Raw genomic sequence first — 20,362 nt, 5'->3', positions numbered from 1 at the left:
TGGAGTGGCAAGAGAAAACACTAAAGAAGATTCAGTCAGCCCAGAAGGCACTTGATGGGACAGGCTTTATCTTAACATGTGTGGGGCACCATTAAAGGCTTGCTAAGCAGATACATAGCTTAGCTATTTTATGTATATAAAAGTGTGGAAGAAGGAAGTAGACTGGACTCAAGGAGACTGGTCAGGAAGATACTGCAGTAGCCCAGGACCCCGACAAGAAATAACTAGTACAGTTGGGAAAGGTAGAAGATGTCAAGTTCAAGAGATATTCAGCATTGATTATCATGACAGGAAATCTGTGAATACGAAGTGGTTTATGGAGAAAGATGACAAGTTCGGTTTTGGACATATTGAACCTGAGGTACCCATGAGTCATCTAAATGCAGTACCAAGAAGAAAATTAGAATATATGGATCTAGAGCTCACAGACACGTCCTTAACATTTACCTCACTCCCAACTTCAATATTAACTTAAAGGAAGCCTATTATCATAGTACTTGAAGATCTTCAATAAAAATTGTCTGAAAAACAACTGAATTTTGTCATACCACTCTAAAACATCTTATGTATGTTATTAAGAATAAGTTCATTAATATGAACTGTTATAACTGTGGATATAGCAAATATTGCCTATGACTATTTCAATCTGAAATTTTCTCTTACAATTCCAGAAATTCTAGAGCATTCAGAATTCTACATTTGTGAAAATGTTCAGAGTATTTTTCTTTATATTTTCAGCTTATTCTGCATAGCAAAGCTCAGACACTATAACTGAGACTTACAAACTTAAAAAACATCATTAAAATACTGTCTGAACACTTGATTGGTAATTTATGGTTGGAAAAGTTTTATATTTCTAAAACTTAAAAGGTTGAAAGACCATCGGATATAATTTATTCCAGATAACTATTTCATTGACTCAGTTAGTGGCATCCTATTCAAGGGTCAGTCTTCAGTGAATAAAAAAACCCATTCCATAGACACTTTAATTGAGGTGAAACTATCCTTGTCTCCTAAGGTAGTAACATAGTTCTCCTCTTTGCCTTTGCTGCTAAGACACCCAAAACTAAATGTCTCTAAATCACCCTAGATTTCCCTAGCCTTTATAATTTTCTGGTTTAATTTTCCTTTTACATATTGATTTGAATATGTTTTATATTTAGGGTTAAAGGTTTTTTATCAAATTTTTGCCATAAAACAATTTCAAATCATGTTTGGAAACTCTGTGTGTGTGTGTGTGTGTGTGTGTGTGTGTATACATATATGTGTGTGTGTGTATATGGTATATATATGTATATATGTACATAAATACATATTAGAAGTATATAATAAAATCTATGTTTTTATTTTGTTGAATCATTTTGTTTCTAAGTTTTCTACAACAGAAAAGTGGTGAGGAATTTTAAAGTCAGATCTGGTCTTGTCTGAGAAGCTCAATAGCAAAAGGAGAAAATAGGATTCAACAACTTTATATTAATGTTGAAACAAAGGAATTTAAAAGTAAAATAAGAATTTTTTAAAAGCTCTGATTTTATTGCTTAGCCTACTTAAAAAAAGCAAACAACATACCTGAATACCTTTTTCACCTTGATTTCCTTTGTCCCCCTACAAAAAGGCAGTTTGATCTGTATCATAATCTAGTATATTCTGTACAGTTTCAAATAAACATATATTTTTCTCTGCTGAAGAAAAATAACATCTCATGCAAATTCCACAAGCGCCTATATACACAGAAGTTGACTCCTAAGACAATATTTGGGAAGAGAGAAGAACCACATTATGTCAAAATTATATTGTAAAAGAACACTTTTGTATGCTCCTACATTTGAAAGAAAATTCACCACAATCTTTAATTTCCCAGAAAGGAGAAAAGTTCTACATGGGTCACAGTTTTAGGTTAGACAAACTAACAAGAGAGGACTTATTTTGACAAATGCTGTTTTATGAAATCAAACTGAAAATCTTTCATTAAGCTATTAGTAACCACAAGTTTATAGGAAACAATGACAAAGTAAAGCATAATATTTAAGTGATATTTTAGAAAACACACATTTCAAAAGTGAGCTTTTGAAAGAAAAATTATATTCCATAAAAATAAGTTTTATAGATTATCAGCTAGAAGGGTAATTAGAAACCAACTTATACAATGCCCTTGTTTTTATAGATCACGAAACAGACAGTTAAGCACCTGCCCAAAGTTAAACTTGGATACGGTTTCTGAATTTCCTTTCTATTAATACCTCACCGTGCTATCTAGAGTACAGTTTTGCATTTTCAACAAAATAACACACAGATTTTCTTTTAAGTGACAAGTTTTGAACAAGAAAATTCTCTTCATCCCAAACACATATTCATAGTAGATTTACTTAACATTTACTAAGAGTCACTTGATTGCTGCTCTGTGGGGACATTTCTGTCTCAGCTAGTGCTGCCTACCTATCATCAGAACAAAAAGCCCAAGGATCATACTGTGTATGATCTAGGCACCCTGTAGACAACACATGAGGGATAGAAAATAAGATGTTGAAAAATAAATAGCAGGGGACATGAAGATGGATATGGAGTTTGTGTCTTTTCCAGAATAAAAACCAATAGATTTACTTTTAACCTGAAATGTTTGTATTTGCGGTAGCTTGGATTTCTTAGGCACACAGGCATCAATTGTTGCTTAAAACCTCCAAACAAATAAAAGCATTTATTATTTATATACATACAAGTCAAGGTTCCCTTACTTGACCAAAATGAGAGAGAACCTAGTTTTGCTGTCTTTCCTCGCCAAAATACTTTAAATTAGTACATTTGACTTGTATTTCAAACTCCTTAAATTAATTTTAAATAAACTTCTATGTAACATAATTGTTTCATAGACAGGAACTTCATGGTCAAACATTTTGGGTATAAGTTTTATCCTTCCAGAATTTGATCCGGTTTTGGCAAGAGGGGTATTCATATTTTGATAGGAATGCCTGACATTGGATAATTTTCCTCAAAAAATTCTTAGCTCACCTGGACTGTGAAAAAACCTGAATTTACAGGATATTACTTAATTGTACATTCATATTTTCTGATTTGCATGCCTTCTCTAAGGTCTTCGTCTAGGAGACAATACCCATGCGGGTATATAAAAGATGCCACAGTTATTAGCATGGGGCTGAACACATTATATATACATGGAATATATAGGGTACCTTATTAAAAATATATTAATAAGAAGTCTTACTTTAAGAATTTCACAAAAGAAAAACTTGTATGCAAGTAACTGGTTAAAAGTGAACTGTAAATCTTAACCAATGTATACCTTTTTTCCTTGAATCCCTGGTAAACCCATGTATCCTGGTTCTCCTGGGGAACCCACTGCTCCTGGTTCTCCCTACATAACACAGAAATTCCACAAAGGTCACAGATCTACTGCTTATGGAAAAACACCACTGTTTTTAACTCTACATATCTCAATTTTAAAATGAATGGTTAAAAAAATTTATTGACAGTTATTACTACAGAAATAGTAAAGAATAAAATGTTTACTAGAATCCCAGTAAAATTTCTTGTATTTTTCTCTATCTTTTCCAGGTGAAAAATTCTCACAGCATTTCATATTTTAAAATTCTGTAAATATTTGTTATTTTTTATCATACTATAATTTCAATAAACTAAATTAAAAAGTTGTAAAAACAATAAACACAAGTATCTCTTTTTTGTTTACCTATTTACTAACACTTTTTCTCCTTGAAACTGCTTTTTCTCAAATTGCTACTTTTAAAAAAGCTTAGTTTCTTGTTACAAAATGATAATAGATAATAAAAATTATTAAAAATCTTATAACCCAATGTTTTTATTTTGTTACATATTTTTTCTCTAACTCTAATTCATAAACATACATAGTTACTAAAATATGCTCATATATATGCATACTTTTATATCTTTTAACCTCTAAATATATTAATATTATAAAGTTCTCATGCTATCATTTTTCATAGCATAATTTTTAATTATGGAAGAGCATTCATATTTATCAACTATATTTTATTTAATAAAATTCTTACTGTTAAACATTACAGTTTTCACAATTTTTATTTTTATAAACAATGTTGGAATGAACACCCTGGTAGTTAAATTTAATTATTTATATATATTTATTTATATATATGGAATATTATTTTGTTCGTCATAAATTCTGGAGCTATTTTTCAGTACAGGGTGTACCACATGAGCTATCTTAATTCCATTTCTCCACTCTCCATCATCCTATAGGAATTGTCCTTTCTGAAATAAAGTTTTTTGTTTTAAAGTCTTAAATAAATTATTTGCAAGCACATATTAATAATGCATTGACAATATTTGTAAGTGATGGAACATAATCCTGAACGTGCTTCATGGTTCTGTTTTGTTTTGTGTTTTAGCATTAGTCCAAAACTCTATAACATCAACTAAAGAGCACTCTCTTTTTTAAAAGAAAATGAGGCTTTGTTCTTTTTGCTTACTGTAGTTCCTCCCTAGCCATCTAATCATTCTCTAGATTTTTGAAGGTTGGAAGTGAATTAAAATACCCATTGAAATAAACATCAACCCATGTGGTTTGGAGGAAACTTGTAAAGGCCATTTTGAGTTCTATATTAAAGATGAAACTGCCATAAGCAAACAAAGAACAGTATCATTCGTGAGAACTACATACTCTTGTTTTCAACTGTTTAAGAAAAGTCTATTCTCTGGACCAGAAAGTAAGTTTATGTTTGCATACAATTTTATCATTTTTAGAAAAATTAAGCCAAAGTTTATGTCTTTATTATCCAATGACAAAGTATCTAAAAAACAGAAATGAAACTCTGTATTGACAATTTCATTTCATGATAAAGGTAATCCTTAATTTCATGTATCTCTTAAGGGATATAAAATGCTAATTTTCTTAAATGATGAGAAGAATTTACATTATAATTTCTTTGAAAATATTTTCAAATGCATCAAAATTACCTTGAGCCCAGAAGCCCCAGGCATCCCTTGAATTCCAGGTTCACCTTTGCTTCCCTGTCAACACATCAAAAACATTGGCGTTTTTTAAAAACAATTCTGTCATAATATATCTGATATAGACACTAAAGGGAATATATTTAAAATAATTTTTACATTTTTAACTTTCCAATTGTTTGATAGACTCTGTACATTAGACCTATTTATTAAGAAAAATTCTTTTAGGCAAGGAAGTGGTTCCACACATTCATAAGCCTCTCTAAACACCTGTGTTAAAGCTGGTAGCATCAAGTACAAGGGAGGAAAGTCAAATCTGTAGTGGTCAGCACTAATAAGTCCGGCCACCACACTGCACAGGTGGGAGCCATGTATTTTAACAGCATCCTCCAGGCTGAGACCCTCATCATTATCCTGTTTCACTTTCTCAGTAGGACTCATCTTCAGTATGCAACTGAAGGAAAGAAAAGTAGCTTCAAATGCACAATGGCTTCTTTTGACGAAGTGTGAATCAGAAAATGTTTAGCTTGTGCTTTTTCAGAATTCCAGTGCAGTTCTTTCTAACAGATGGAAACTTGGAGTACAAGACTAAGTTGACAGGGTAAAGAATGTAATACAGAAAAGGAAAAGTGGATAGAGAAAGAGAAAACAAGTCTTCTGGCCAATAAGGAGAGATTGTCAGATGTAGTTCTGGTTTTCGAATACTTTGATATCTGAAATCACAACCCAATGTCTGGCAAAAGCCCATAATTAAACAGGTTGGTGTGACACCTAGAAGGCGAACACAATAATTACCCACAGTCAACTCGGGTTTACTAATCAGTGAGACAAACCAATGCCATTTTCAGCTTTTAAAAAAGTTTTGTAGGCTGCTCACGGTAAGAAACACGTGAAGATCATATTAGATTTAATTAAAGCATTTAGCACATAACAGTGTTATTGAACCACAGAATAATGATTCCTTAAAATTTCTAATTTTATAAGGGTTTAAATTGAAACTCACAGACATGAGATTTGTTGAAAGTTACCTGACTTGATAAAGCTAACATATCCTAGTATTATTTAGAGAATTATTATTATCTTTTAAAGTTCTGGGTTACATGTGCAGGATGTGCAGGTTTGTTACATAGGTAAATGTGTGCCATGGTGGTTTGCTGCATCTATCAACCCATCACCTAGGTATTAAGCCCAGCATGCATTAGCTATTTTTTATGATACTCCTCCACTCTCAACACCCCCTGACCACTAACAGGCCCCAGTGTATGTTATTCCACTCCCTGTGTCCATGTGTTCTCACTGTTCAGCTCCCACTTCTAAGTGAGAACATGTGGTGTTTGGTTTTCTGTTCCTGCATTAGATTGCTGAGGATAATGGCTTCCACCTCCATCCATGTCCCTGTAAAGGACATGATCTCATTCTTTTTTATGGATGCATAATATTCCATGGTTCTTTTGCCAGTCTGATGGGCATTTGGGTTCATTCCATGCCTTTTCTATTGTGAACAGTGCTGCAGTGAAAATATGTGTGCTTGTATCTTTGTAACAGAATGATTTATATTCCTTTGGGTACATACCCAGTAAAGGGCAGATAATGTTTTTTAAAACCAAAACATAGTATAGTTAAATAGACTTATCAATGTTTCCACAGCGATTTTTAAGTATTATAATATACATTAGAGGTTTTCCAAAGATCTGCCTCAGTTTCAGCCTCATCTCTGCGCTACAGAATACGTTTTTGTCTCACCCTAGAACTTCTATCAGTCATATTGACAGCACAAGCCACAAACATAAGCTGACAAAACTAGCAGAAAGAAACTAATATAGAGGTCAGTAAACTATGACCCATGGGTTAAATCCAGTCCAATGCAAGTTCTTAAAGTTTAACCAGAACACAGCCGTACCCCATACCCATTTGATTAGGTATTGCCTGTGGCCACTTTTGCACTATAATGGCAAAACTGAGTAGTTACAACAAAGACTGTATGGCTCTCAAAGCCTGAATATTTACTTTCTGTCCCTTTTCAGAAAAAGTTTCCAACACCTAATATACTGCATGAAAAAAATTAAAATGTTTCACTGAGAAGATTATATTTAATATCTGCAACATTTTGGATCTATTTTTAACAAAGTAATTGTACAAGCACAAGAGGCAGAAAACCAACTTTAGAGTAAGTCATGTAAAAATAAACAAACTGTGATACTGGAAATGCTTACTGTCCTACCCAGCCAAATCAGCAGAATCTGCTTAAGTGGCAGACAGCACAAACACATTGTTCTAAAACCTTTTACGGAAAGTCCAACAGATACAATTGACCTTCAGCTCAGTGTGAGTCAACAGTGTGGTGTATCTAATAATAATTTTTTTAAAAAGCTGATGAAATTTTAGGCTTCATTCTTAAGAATTAGAGAATCCAAAAGACAATGAGAGAGCCCATTGTGCACCAGCTAATAAAGGGTATTTTCTTATGAAATGACCTTGAGAAACTGTGGAGACCTTCTGCTTAGCAAGCTCAGTCATTCCAGTGTATTAGACCAACTCTGTGTTTACCTATAGTTACTCCACAAGGGTCTACCACTGATGAAGAGCAGCTAATTTTTCTCATTATTGGGCTCCCATGTCTTTTTTTTTTTCCCCCCCTCTCTCTCTTTTCTAAATACTTTAGAAATTAAAAGTAAAATAGATTAAGTCATCTACTCATCTATACGCCAGGGTCTAGTCCCCTGAGGCAACGCCTAGTCAAAGGTTGAACGCTTCCAAAATAGCAATCCCATCACTTCCTTTTGGAAGGTTGTCCTAGAATCTATTTGCAAAATAGTTGGGAACAGTTTTCCGAGCGTTTTGTCTGATCCTCTGGTTAACCAAGGAAACAAAATAGTTCTCTCACCTCGGGATTATATATACCTAGAAAATGGTCAAATAATGACATTCAAAGAGTTTCAGTTCTACCTTGAGAATAACCTCATATCCTAAATATATTTGTCAAGCTTGCCTTACTTATTTAAAATATAAAAGTAAAGATAATATGCTCTTACTCACAGTACTAGTACAATCTACCACAAGGCACTTTATATTATATACATTTCACTAAATAAAAATACCAAAAAGAAGACTGTAAAATGGGTATTGTAAGAGATATTCTTATTCATAACTATGAATGCTCTAGACTGGTGGTTTTGGCACTGAGTTCCACAGAGCTCTAGTATTCCTGAATACTAGACACCAAGACACCAAAAAGGGAGAAGGGGGCTGAGTAGCAGAAGATTCTGGACCCTTTCCAACATAACAGGATGAGCTTTACTTTAGCCTGTTTCTTATGCTGAGCTTTTGCAGACTTAATTCTTACAAGTGATTTTTTTCATAGAATAAAAACCACATTTAAAATACAATCAAGGTAGTGGTTAAAATTTTCATCAAAGTTATAAATGTCAACTGTGATTACACAAAGTTCCCAATCTTGTTAATTTTATCATATTTACCTTAGATCCTGGTGTTCCAGGCTGACCTGGTGAGCCATTGCTTCCCATTAAACCCTACAATTTTAAAAAGGAATTTCAAGAGTAACTTAGACAAGATTATTAAAAAATATTAAATCAATTTCCAAGTTACACGTTCTCATTATGAGATCTGAAAATATAATACAGTATTTAGAAAATTACTCCCCCATATATTCATAAAGGATAATAAAAGTAAAAAATCAAACCATGTAAGACAGCATAAAGGCTAGCAGAGCACTTATAATTCTATTGCTTACAAAAACTACAAATAGAGAAAATGGAGAGCTAATAAAAGAAAATATAAAGAAAAATTTATTTTTTCTATACTTTTTCTTTTGTTATGATGGCTAAGAATTAGGTGTCTTCATAGATGTTACCCTGATTTACATTATTTAGAATTCTATTATCTTGAACAATATTTTAAAAGAGTTACATTCTAATAAACTTTCTGTATAATCTTTCTTCAAGGTACAAAATGGCTGTATCTTTAATCATATGATTCAAAATAAAAAAAAATGATGACTACTCTTTTAGTTAGGACTTGATTTCATTTATATTCTACTTTAAATACTATTATACATATTTAACACACTTGGCAAATGAAAAGGGATTAAAAAATCATTATATCATCAGAAAATATAATCGCAATATGAACCTATAACAGACAATTTGATTATAGGTGAAAATCAATATCACTTCTAGCAATAAACTTAAAATTTAGGGGGGAATTCTTGCACATATGATAGAACTTTCATAATTTTGAGTCAGTTTCATATGCCATCTTCACTCTCGAAAACCATAAAATAATTTACTCTGTTTTAGGATCTTCCCATACTATGTCTTCTGTACATATTCTTTCCCATTAGTGTAATATGTTTGTAAATGTAATTTAAAATAAAATTCACTGAGATTTAGACTTAGCCATACTTAGTATTTTTAAATTAATAGCTAGAATATATGTTTTCTAATTTATCTACAGTTAGGGTCCCTGATGTTTATTTGGGTGGCCGACTTTTTGAAAAACTGAAGAAATTTTTACTGTTTTAGAAAAATGCACATAGACATAATATTTTTCATACAACTGAATGGAATTCATGGACCTCAAGTATTTTATTGTTGTATCCCCTACATTTTTATGAACTCTTGAATATGAACTCCTAGTAGGTAAGTAGCAACATTGCAAACATTTTGATAATAATGACATCAACATACAGGCATCCCTGGGGCTCCTTTTTTTCCTTGTTGTCCTGGAGGCCCAATTTCTCCCTAAAAAATCAAACATTAAAAAAAATTGTAAATTGTAAATTATCAATTTAGTTCAAGAAAGTTTCTGCCAAAGCACAATGGAATGACAATTGAATATCAATCAGCTCAACTTTTTCTTTCTCTTCCACTACTGTAAGGAAGAAGCAAGGCAAGGCAAAAATTGGAACCTAACACCTTAAAGACCTTGGCATAGAGTCTGAGGATTTACTGTCAATATTTTTATTATGACATTTATAGTGACATTTGCCATTCTTTCAAAGGAAGACTTAGCAGCTTAGATGGAGTTGGTAAGGTAAATAACAGAAATAAAAATCAGGTGAAAAATTTTCCTATTTATCATAGAGTTTAAGAAATATGACAGTGAACATAAATTAATAAAGAAAAATAGAGTAAAAACATAACAGCATTAGACTTCAACTTCTGGGGTTGCAGCATTAGACTTCAACTTCTGGGGTTGCAGCTGACTAGGTTCTCTAAAGGGACCCTCTAAGTCCAGAATAAAAATCCTAGAAGGAACATCCTCTCTGAGAGAGCATTGGTCTTCCAAGAAGTAGGAGATGTATTCAAAGATCTTTCATTTTAATGAAGTATACTTTGAGTTGGGGCTATAATTATGAGGATTTGAACTATACAGAACCCATGCCAGAGACAGAATTGTAGGAGCCAAGTAAAGTGGGAGTATCTGAGGGTGGATCTTCAGCTCTCGGGAAACTGAATGCTGGCCAGCCATGGAAAGGAAGCAGGAATCTTCAATACCTATGATGACTCGGGACTTTCAAAGGGGACTGAAATGGTATCCATGGTGACCAGCAGAAGGCAGGTCTTCATTTCCCCGTTAGGCTGACAGGGCACCCTCTAAATTAAGATGAAGCAATAAGCTCATGATAAACAATATAGATACAAGAGACAGAAAGCTACAGGAATGAGAATAATAAATAATAAACTGCAGATGTTAGAATTGTTAGAATTTAGAACTAGATATGAGATTTTTTTTTAATTAAAAAAACAGAATCATGAAAGACTATTAGTACTGAAAACATAACAAGAGACTTCAAGAACAAAAAGTTGTGGTTTAAAAAATTATAAACTCTAAAAGTGAAAATTATGAGTATTTACAATTTAAAAAAAAATCAATTGATCATTCTAACAGATTAGACACAATAAAGAAAGAAAAAGTCAACTATGAGGCATATCTAAAACATTTAACCAGAATGTATGACAACCAAAAATATGGAAATATAGTAGGTAATGCTAAAAAGAGATGTGGAGTATACAATTAGAAGAAATTAAAAAATGTCTAACCAGAATTCCAGAAACAGAGAATGGAGCAGAGGTTATATGGAGATAATGGCTGATTCTTTCCAGAACTACTGGAAATAATTCCACAGAGCCAGGAAGCAAACCAAAGTCCCAGCAAGATGAATAAAGAGATATCCATATCAAGATATATTGTAGTGAATTTGAAGAACACTAAAAACAAATAAAATACCTTAAAAGGTTCCAAAAGGAAGAGACAGATCACTTACAAAAGAATGATAATTAGAATGACAGCAGATTTTTCACAGTTAACAATGAAAGCCAAAAAACCATAGAAGAAAATCTTCAATTTACTAAGAGAAAATAATTGTCAACCTTGAGTTGTATAGTCTACAAAATTGTCCTTCAAAACAAGAGCAAAATAAAGAAGTTTGTAATTAAACAAAAACTGAAAGCTTATTTACCAAGATACATATACTAAAAAGACATTCAAAAACATAGTTAAGTAAATTAACTTTAAAGAAGTAAATTATACCATGATTATCTTAGAGAACAAAGTTGAAAAGTAGCAAAGTAAAGGAGGAAGCATATAATGTAAATCTAAATTAAAATTATCTACATAAAACAACCATAAAACAATATATACAAATTTGTAAAGCCAGAACACCAGCTTCTAAAATTATATAATATTTGAAAAATTAACTGTTACCACAAATGTAAAAATGTATTTTTTCATAGACAACAATGCATTAAATGAGCAGATCCAGGCCCAAAGCTAACTCTCATGAATACTTACCTTTTGGCCCATTAATCCTCGGTTTCCAGGAAACCCTGGGATTCCCTAAAAACAAATAAAATAGATTTTTGACTTATAAAAAATTGAAGACTTTATCATTAAAGAAGAATCAGTCACAACTGGAATTTTAACTGGTAAATAACACATATTTTCAAATGTATACATATTATAATATTGCTATTTATAATAATCTAATATGGAAAAGACGATTTATGAGATATAGTATTATATGACTACTACTGATATTTAGAGCTTTAAATAAAGGTTTTTTGAAAAAGAAACTATGAGGAAATTAATCTCAGTTCTTGCACCCCAACACGAGTGATAAAATTAAAACAATGTTTCATTTGAACATAGTCTTGTATTACTTGTAATGAATCATGCAAGAAAATCTGTTAAATGATATAAGTTCTGATTTAGCGCAACAGTTCCTTTCCACAAGCCCTCAGTCTCACCACCTTAGTTAAAAATTAATTTAACTAAATGATTTCCTCCAACCTGAGCCTTGAAATACCCAAGAACCTAAATATTCATATAAAAAATGGCAATCTTTTCTCTTAATAACTCCCTTACTGATGCAATCATGAAGAATATGAAGACCACAGTTTGTGAAGAGACATAAAGAAGTACAAGTCACTCTTTCACATGGCTGAACCGATATGTACATGTCTCTGGCAGCATTCAGAAAAAATTAATGTTAATTCTATCAAATGAAGAATAAATTTAGCATATTCATTACTTGCAGAACAGTTCTATTTTCTGCCTTTTGATGCATTTACCCAAAATGATCATTTATCATGCAAAACACTGATTGTCCTAATCAATTTTTGCTTTTTATTCCATTTTCTTAGCACCTATTTTGGTGACATTTTAGCTGAAATTGTTAACAACATTTATATTTTTATATATATGTATTGAAACTGAAAGACAAGGAAATTGGGTCACATCTATATGACTTTGAAAACCCTCTGCACTAGCAGGCCTTCCAAAGGAAAGCAGTACTCTTCAGTAAATCACAGCAGGTGCTAGAGCTGCCATTGCCAATGAGATCAAGTATCTTCTTCTATTACAGGCAGAATCTGCCATTACATTTATTTTCACACCTGAAGTTTATAAATACAACCTTTATTGATCAATGTGCTAATCACAATTACAGGGCAAGACATAAGCACATAGTTCTAGTTTTAAAATCTGAACTTAAATCATACATTGGAATTCAGTTTGATTCTATGCAGCTCAATTCAGTTTGCCACTTCACTATACTCTTTGCAGGGAACAAAAGTGGTATGTGAGCAATGACTATCAACAAGGGACTCAATCTACTTGAAAAGACAAGCCTTTATAAACATAAGTAGAGAATAATATGAAAACAATAAAAAATACCTTAAAGTAACAATATAAAACACAATCACAGTACACCTAATAAGCACTCTAAAACATAAAGTAAAAATAAAGTCACTGAGTTACGAATATAAAATGAATTGTATCTTCTTAGGCAGAAAATGCATATTCTCAATGCAATCAATTAAGGTAAACATTATTCAAAATAAGAGCCTCCATTTCAATGAACCATAATTTGCTGTGAAACCACTCTGTGACTTCCTCCCGTTCAAATACCCACACACACATGAAAATTCACTAGAAGTTGAGATCAAGTTCTGAATTTAACTAAGACGTGTGTCAATTCTTCTCAGAAGCAAGGTGGCTATACACTGTTCTATGCTGGAAAACTGGTACAGTTCTGTCAATGTAATAATGTTGGCCCCGAGAATTCCTAACGGCCACATGAGATTACCAATGACAATGTCAGACCTGAGAAGCTGAATTTCTTACTAGTCTTTTATCATTTAAAGTTTTCATCACTATTCAAGCCTCTGTGCCCTTACACAGTCTGTGATGTTAGCAGAATTAGTTACAGATATCCCGAAGACAATCCCAGTGTTAGCAAGTTCACATCCTTTCCCTGGAGAAAACAGTTATACTTCCATGAATAGCACCTTGGCTTCCACCTCCTCAAAGCCCTTGAGAGTCCATTTCCCCACTGTTTACTCCATGGAGTTGATTTGACACCCTTTTGTTTTGTTTTGTTTTGTTTTTTGTTTTGTTTTTTGAGACGGAGTCTCGCTCTGTAGCCCAGGCTGGAGTGCAGTGGCGCGATCTGGGCTCATGTAAGCTCCGCCTCCCGGTTCACGCCATTCTCCTGCTTCAGCCTCCCTAGAAGCTGGGACTACAGGTGCCCACCACCACGCCCGGCTAATTTTTTTTGTATTTTTAGTAGAGACAGGGTTTCACCGTGTTCGCCAGGATGGTGTCGATCTCCTGACCTCGTGATCCGCCCGTCTCGGCCTCCCAAAGTGCTGGGATTACAGGCGTGAGCCACTGCGCCCGGCTGACACCCTTTTTTTCTGAGACATTCTAATACTGAACTTGGCCTGTAGAAGAACATAGCCACAAATCTTACATTATTTCAACATATCTGATATTAAGATTATTTTCGGGAGATTCCAGATTATAAAAAAATAGTCCTTTTCTTTTTGTTCATCCTCTCAAACTGGCCAAAAATTTACATACGTTTCATAGATATGTATATCTATGAAGTCCTAATAGATCTTCTATGTCCGATTATGCTAAGAATTATTACTTCTTCTACAAATACCAAATAAAAATATAAAAACTATACGATGTCAAAAACAAAATGTAGGCCTGATTTAGCTAAGGAATTCTTGACAAAACTAATATAATACCACAAGCATGCATAGAATACCAGCTTATTGAGGGCGAGGTTAACCAGGGAAACTGAAATCATTGAGCTATATTAGTTAATAAAATTCTCCAAGGTAATATTTTCCTAGGCTCCCAATATGTGTATTGAAATTGACTAATGTTATCCATTAGCATTTGAAAGTTAACAGTTTGTTGATCGCAAAGTATTCAGTGACAATTATTTTATAGAGTAAATGTGTTTCCAAGGAGACTATTTTCTATTTCGCTGTGGTTTTGGGTTCAGGCAACAGTGACAATGTCCAAGTAAAGACAGAAACAAGTAAGAGTAAGTGGACATATTTCCTCTACTTCTGTGATTTCAGTTTGGGTTTGAGGAAGAGCAGAAAGTCAACCAGAAAATCCTGCATAATGTTGTGGTTAAAGAATGTTGACATAAAAAATGTTCTAGAAGCTTCTCTGTAACCATTTAAACCACTGCTGTACAACAAACAAGTTGCTAAGAATAGAAATACATACTTGAGAATAAAGGGTTTGACTTCCATTTCCTAGAGAATACTTTGTAATGAAGGGAGTGTGTCTATGACAATATTACTTAGAAAAGATGAAATATCACATTATACTCCCCATATGTAATGAATGTATTCACTTATCTATGAAATTGGACCATCTTAGATCAAATTTGCTTTTAAGTAATGCAATATTTTCAATTCACTTAAAAAGATCTAAACTATTAATGGTACTTTTGTATCAAATTATCTACTTTCTACACAATGGTAGAGCTATTTAATATCATCCAGTTATCAAAATATCAGAAGTATATTACATGTTTTCTTCATTATATCAAGAAGTGATTTACTCATTCTTAAAGATTCAATGAAGGAAAAATTCACATGTTGAAAGTATCATTCTCATTAACTAAAAAGATTCCAATATAATTATCAGTAAAGTGCATAGTAGAAGTCATATGAAGCAGCTAAAAATATAGATGCTGGAGTCAGCCAGCCCATGTCCGGATCCACTCCAGGCCAGTTATTTAAATTGTAAAATCTCTGAATCCGTTTTCTTTGTGGGAAAAATAATAAAACCTATCTCACAGAGTTGGTACATTCTATCAATTAAGCTTTCACAAATATTTAGCTCAGTAATATTGAATAAATTTTTATAACTGTCTCTTCACAGCTCCTCCCTGACCTTTGAAAGTTGTGAAATACTTGAAGTCATTTTTTTTTCCATGTCTCTAAGTTTTCTCCTCTTTCTCCATTGTGAGGCTTTTTCTTTTTGCCTTTCTACCTTGCCTTTCCCTACTTTAATTTCCAAAAATGTCCATTATATGTAGGATGATGCTAGCAATCTAAAGTTCCCCACTCGGGGGCGCCAAAAGTCAGCATTGCCCCCCCTATTCCGTACCTTTCCTTTTCATGTTTGGTTGATCTTGATTACAGAATAGTACTATCATGACTTTTGCTTTTTAAATATTTTAAATAATTCATCACTGTTCAGAAAAAGATGACCAAGAGTATTAAATATATTTATATTTATATTTATATATAGTTGAACCCTGCAATGTTTTTCAATTTTTTTTTCCACAGTAACTGGCAGGCCATTATGAATGATTTACAACAGATTATTCTGTGGTAAGGTAACTATAGGGAGAAGTAAGTTACAATCGCAGTTGCCAGACCTAAAAGAAACCAATATACAAGTACTTGCAATAAACCCTTGATAAGGAAATGACCAATTTTCTATTCTCACATTATGCTGTCATTAATCTTCAAGGAAAAAAAAAATCTAAGAATGTTGGATGAACTTATTCACCCTGGCCTGTAGACAATGGCCCACTTGGGACTGGACCCAAGTTACCCAAAGATAAACAATTTAAGTAGAAAATACTTTAGCCAATGATTATAGGCTACTCATGTTTATAATAAAGCAGAAAGTGTCACGAGTTTCACCTTATAGGCAACAAAAAAAGAGAACAAAGATATCATAGGAAGGAAAAGCCATTTGGAGGCCATTTTCAAGGCTACTCCAGTAATTGGCATTTCTTTTCCACACCAAAAGGCATTTCTACATTTTTATAAACCAATAAAATAGTCTGAACAATGTTACTGTTGCAAAAGCATCCTTTTCCAGGACAAGACAAAAATCACAAATTCTTAGCAAATAACAAACCTGAAAACTCAGACAAGGAGGAAGACTATCTGGAGAGGAAGGGAAAGGATTAAGAGATCTGGTACCCCTGTCACGTGGTGGGAAATTCATGTAGCCACCAGAGCCCAACAGGTCCAGAAAAACCACCTGCCCCTTTATATCAGTTAAGTGAAATGCATATGAAATACATGGATGTGTTAAAAAACAAACAAACAAGCACGTATGTATAGACATATGTAAAACTTAAAATCAATTCCATTTTGAAAGAGAAAGTTACAAAACAATACTAGAGTTGTTCTAAAATGGGCTCTGATCCTCTGAAAGCCTGAAAAGTACCTACCACATTTTTCGGGTACATATTTTTTTTGTTACTACATAACTCAAAACAAATTATAGTCAATTTCTCATTAAGGAAAAAACTAAAAGTGAATTTTTCAAAGACCCCATTTAACTTTAAAAACTTTAACTTGGTGCTGAATTGAAGTTAAAATAGAAGTTAAATCTTTTCAAGAGAAACTTGAAAATTTTACTATTTTTTTGAAATTTTATATATAATAGAGGTAATCATACCAAAATATTTTAAAGCACCATTAACCATCCCCACCAAATAAAAAATGAAATTAGTTTGATAAAGAAAACACACTAATAAGTGAATTTTTAAACTTAGTTAATTTATATGATAAAAATAACTAGGTATTTAAAATTGTATCTAATCTAATATCTTCTATATCTCTTATTTATAACCTCATATTTTTGAAATATATATGCTATTCCATCTAAATCTCTATACTAGTTATTGCATAATACAGCCCATTGTAAATTTTATGTTTATATAATGTAAATCTCATTTTCTTATAAAAATAATCAAAAAATTGATAGACAAATAAGCATTGATTAAAGTAAAAAATTTAAATTTGTTTTCTATTGATCCATAACCAATTACTACACATTTAATGCATTAAAACAACATGAATTTATTATCTTAACAGTTCTGTGGGTCAGAAGTCCAGCATGGGTCTCACAGGGCTAAATTCCAAGAGTCATCAATGCTGCACTCCTTTCTGGAGTCTCTCGGGAAGAATCTGCTTCCTGTGCATTTAGGTTAATGGGAGAATTCCGTTTCTTGCAGCTGTAGGACCAAGGTAGCCATTTTCTTACTGGCTGTAAACTGAGGTCCATTTCCAGCTTCCAGGGGTGACTACATTCCTTGGTTTACAGCCCTAAGGAACCTATCATTCATTTTCTCTATCTTCAAATGGGTCAGTTCCTTCTCTAGTCACATCTTTTTGCCCCATTCCTGTTCTGTATTTTTCCACTTTCAATTATCATGATTACATTGGGCCTCCTTAGATAATCTGGAATAAAATTTCCATCTCAAGGTCATTAACTTTAATCACATATGCAAAATCCTTTTGCTGTGGAAAGTATCAGTTTCCAGGGATTCAAATATGGCTATCTTCGGGGAGAGGAGGGAGTTGTCATATTTTGTCTACCACAGAAATATTATTTAATATCTAAGGACCAGATAGTTTCTATGTAATTTAAATTCCTCCAAGGCATTAAAAGGATGATCATCTAAATTCAAATTATGAAGCCACTAATATTGTCAATAATAATACCTAAAAAAGAAATCTACAAGCTGATGTAATTTGTTAAAATAAATGCAAATGGACTTACTATAAGGCTACTAAGATAAATATAGCAGTGTGTCAGAACAAAAGTAGAGCATGGCTAAGTAGGGTTTGTCTCAGCACGCAAGAAATGTCTAATATAAAGAAATATATCTGTATAATATACTATACTAATGACATTCCCACATTTTCTTCTTTAGAAGAAAAACACACAAAAACATCTCAAAATATATCAAAAATTCATTATTAAAAATTTATCATGCAATATTTGTGAAAACTCCCAATAATCTAGGAATAGAACTAATATTTGAAACCAAAGTCTGAATCAATCAGAAACCCATTTTAAACATCAAACTTGGTGAAACACTAGACATTTCTACTTAAATTCAGGAATAAACCATAGTCTATATTTTAAACCAGTAGTCACACTTATAGGGATATATCCCGCAGGAAAAATATTGCCTAAGTAGGCAGAAAAATACATATATATATATAACATTAATAAGAGAGATTAGATTGATTTATAGCTATGCTATAAATGAAATGAGATAGATTTTATATTCTGTCTTATAATCTTATATGGTAAATGTTCATATTATAAAGTTAAATAAAAGTTTCAGTGGATCCAATTTGTTGTTTAAAAAAATTGTGTAGGCTCTTATGTATTTGTATTTGCAAAGAAAAAAACCAGACATAGTCTCATTAAATGAGTAACAACTGTTACTGCTGGGAATGGGAATGGAATTTGGGTAAGTGAAAGCATACTCAAATTTACAACACAACTTCTATACTTTTTGAGTACTTAAGATAAACTAAGTAAATAAATATATATAAGAAGTGATAAATAATGAATAAAAGGATTAGATACAACTAAAAAAATGTAATCAAATATACAATGCATAATAACAAACAAATGAAAAGTTGGCCCATACAAATTTCTTATCTTAAAAAATTCTCAAAACATGTCTAAGACGTTTTTTCCTCACATTTAAATCATTCAATAAATTACTGTCAAACATTGGTCTTTCAAAATAAAAAAGTAAAGATATTAAAGGTTGTGGCTATCATTTGGTAAGAGAACTAGAACAACCGGAAAGAATTATGTTGCAGACTCAGAAATCAATGCTGGGGGGATCTTAACACACCTCCCTGCTGTGACCTTCCTGTGTAATGCATTTGCTAAGTTTTCTTGCCTTGGGAAGTTATTCTTGCAGATAATTTTCACATATTGCTCAGTACACTGTGTTGGACACAGGCATTCATGTTGCTCAGGGAAGGATAATGCTGTGTTTAAAGAGCGCTTTCTTTCACAGAAGAGCTAGGAATTCGACATTTGGCAAAATGGGCTTTCCCAGGCAGCATTTCCCCCATTTTCCCACAGTCATAGAACTTTTCTAAAACAAAAAATGATAATATATCAGGTTTATAACTTTAGATTGTTATTTTTGACTATTACATACAATTTCTTAAATCTGGAAAAATTAATAACCAAAAAATTTCATTAAAATTCAAGGTATAATAAAACTCATAAATTTAAATTATCTAATTTCTATCTTTGTGAGGATTTACCTCTCTTTCATATACGCAAGTTTAGTCCTCTTCAATTGCATATAGATGTGTTTTTGCTTTACAAAATAGATTTGTTTTTGTTATTTTTGTCAATAAATAAAACACAAAATATTTTAAATAAGCAAAGGAAACCGAACCCATTTGGAAACATAATTTCATATTATCATTTATGACAACATAAAAGCTTATTTAACCAGAGAAATACATATTAAAGCATGTGTGGTCTAAAAAATATTAAAATGTCAGAATTACTTTCTTGTACCAGTATCATTAAAACTAATTGTTCTCCTCCAGTAGGTAACTTCTGTCTTCCTACCACGTTCATAGTCCTCTTTTTGATCTACCTGTCTCAAAGTGTATCAGTTTTTATATACAGTTGACCCTTGAACTGATATAATATCAGTAGTTATTAAATTTTACATCAGACTCACATGCAGTTGCCACTAAAAATGTAGTTTCCTGGGCTTTGACCCCAAATTTTGATTCATTAGGAGCAGAATGGCCCCCAGAAA

The 20,362-nt window shown here is 32.5% G+C and overlaps 1 protein-coding gene across 5 annotated transcripts in view; it reads right to left on the bottom strand.

The window, feature by feature from the left end:
- Nucleotides 1–20,362, bottom strand: part of COL21A1 (collagen type XXI alpha 1 chain) — a 200,229-nt gene that overhangs the window by 9,434 nt on the left and 170,433 nt on the right. For all 5 annotated transcript variants that reach the window (XM_065543895.1, XM_065543894.2, XM_065543896.2 and 2 more), the window contains 6 exons: nucleotides 11,776–11,820; nucleotides 9,669–9,722; nucleotides 8,439–8,492; nucleotides 4,969–5,022; nucleotides 3,299–3,370; nucleotides 1,570–1,605 (listed from right to left, as the gene is read on the bottom strand). In XM_065543895.1, coding sequence (XP_065399967.1) covers nucleotides 1,570–1,605; nucleotides 3,299–3,370; nucleotides 4,969–5,022; nucleotides 8,439–8,492; nucleotides 9,669–9,722; nucleotides 11,776–11,820 — 315 coding nt within the window. The remainder of the gene's footprint in view (nucleotides 1–1,569; nucleotides 1,606–3,298; nucleotides 3,371–4,968; nucleotides 5,023–8,438; nucleotides 8,493–9,668; nucleotides 9,723–11,775; nucleotides 11,821–20,362) is intronic.

The sequence above is a fragment of the Macaca fascicularis genome, chromosome 4 (genome assembly GCF_037993035.2).
Source record: "Macaca fascicularis isolate 582-1 chromosome 4, T2T-MFA8v1.1".
Lineage (NCBI taxonomy): Eukaryota > Metazoa > Chordata > Mammalia > Primates > Cercopithecidae > Macaca > Macaca fascicularis.
Note: the sequence above shows the minus strand (reverse complement) of the source record. Positions and strands in the feature narration are given on the sequence as shown.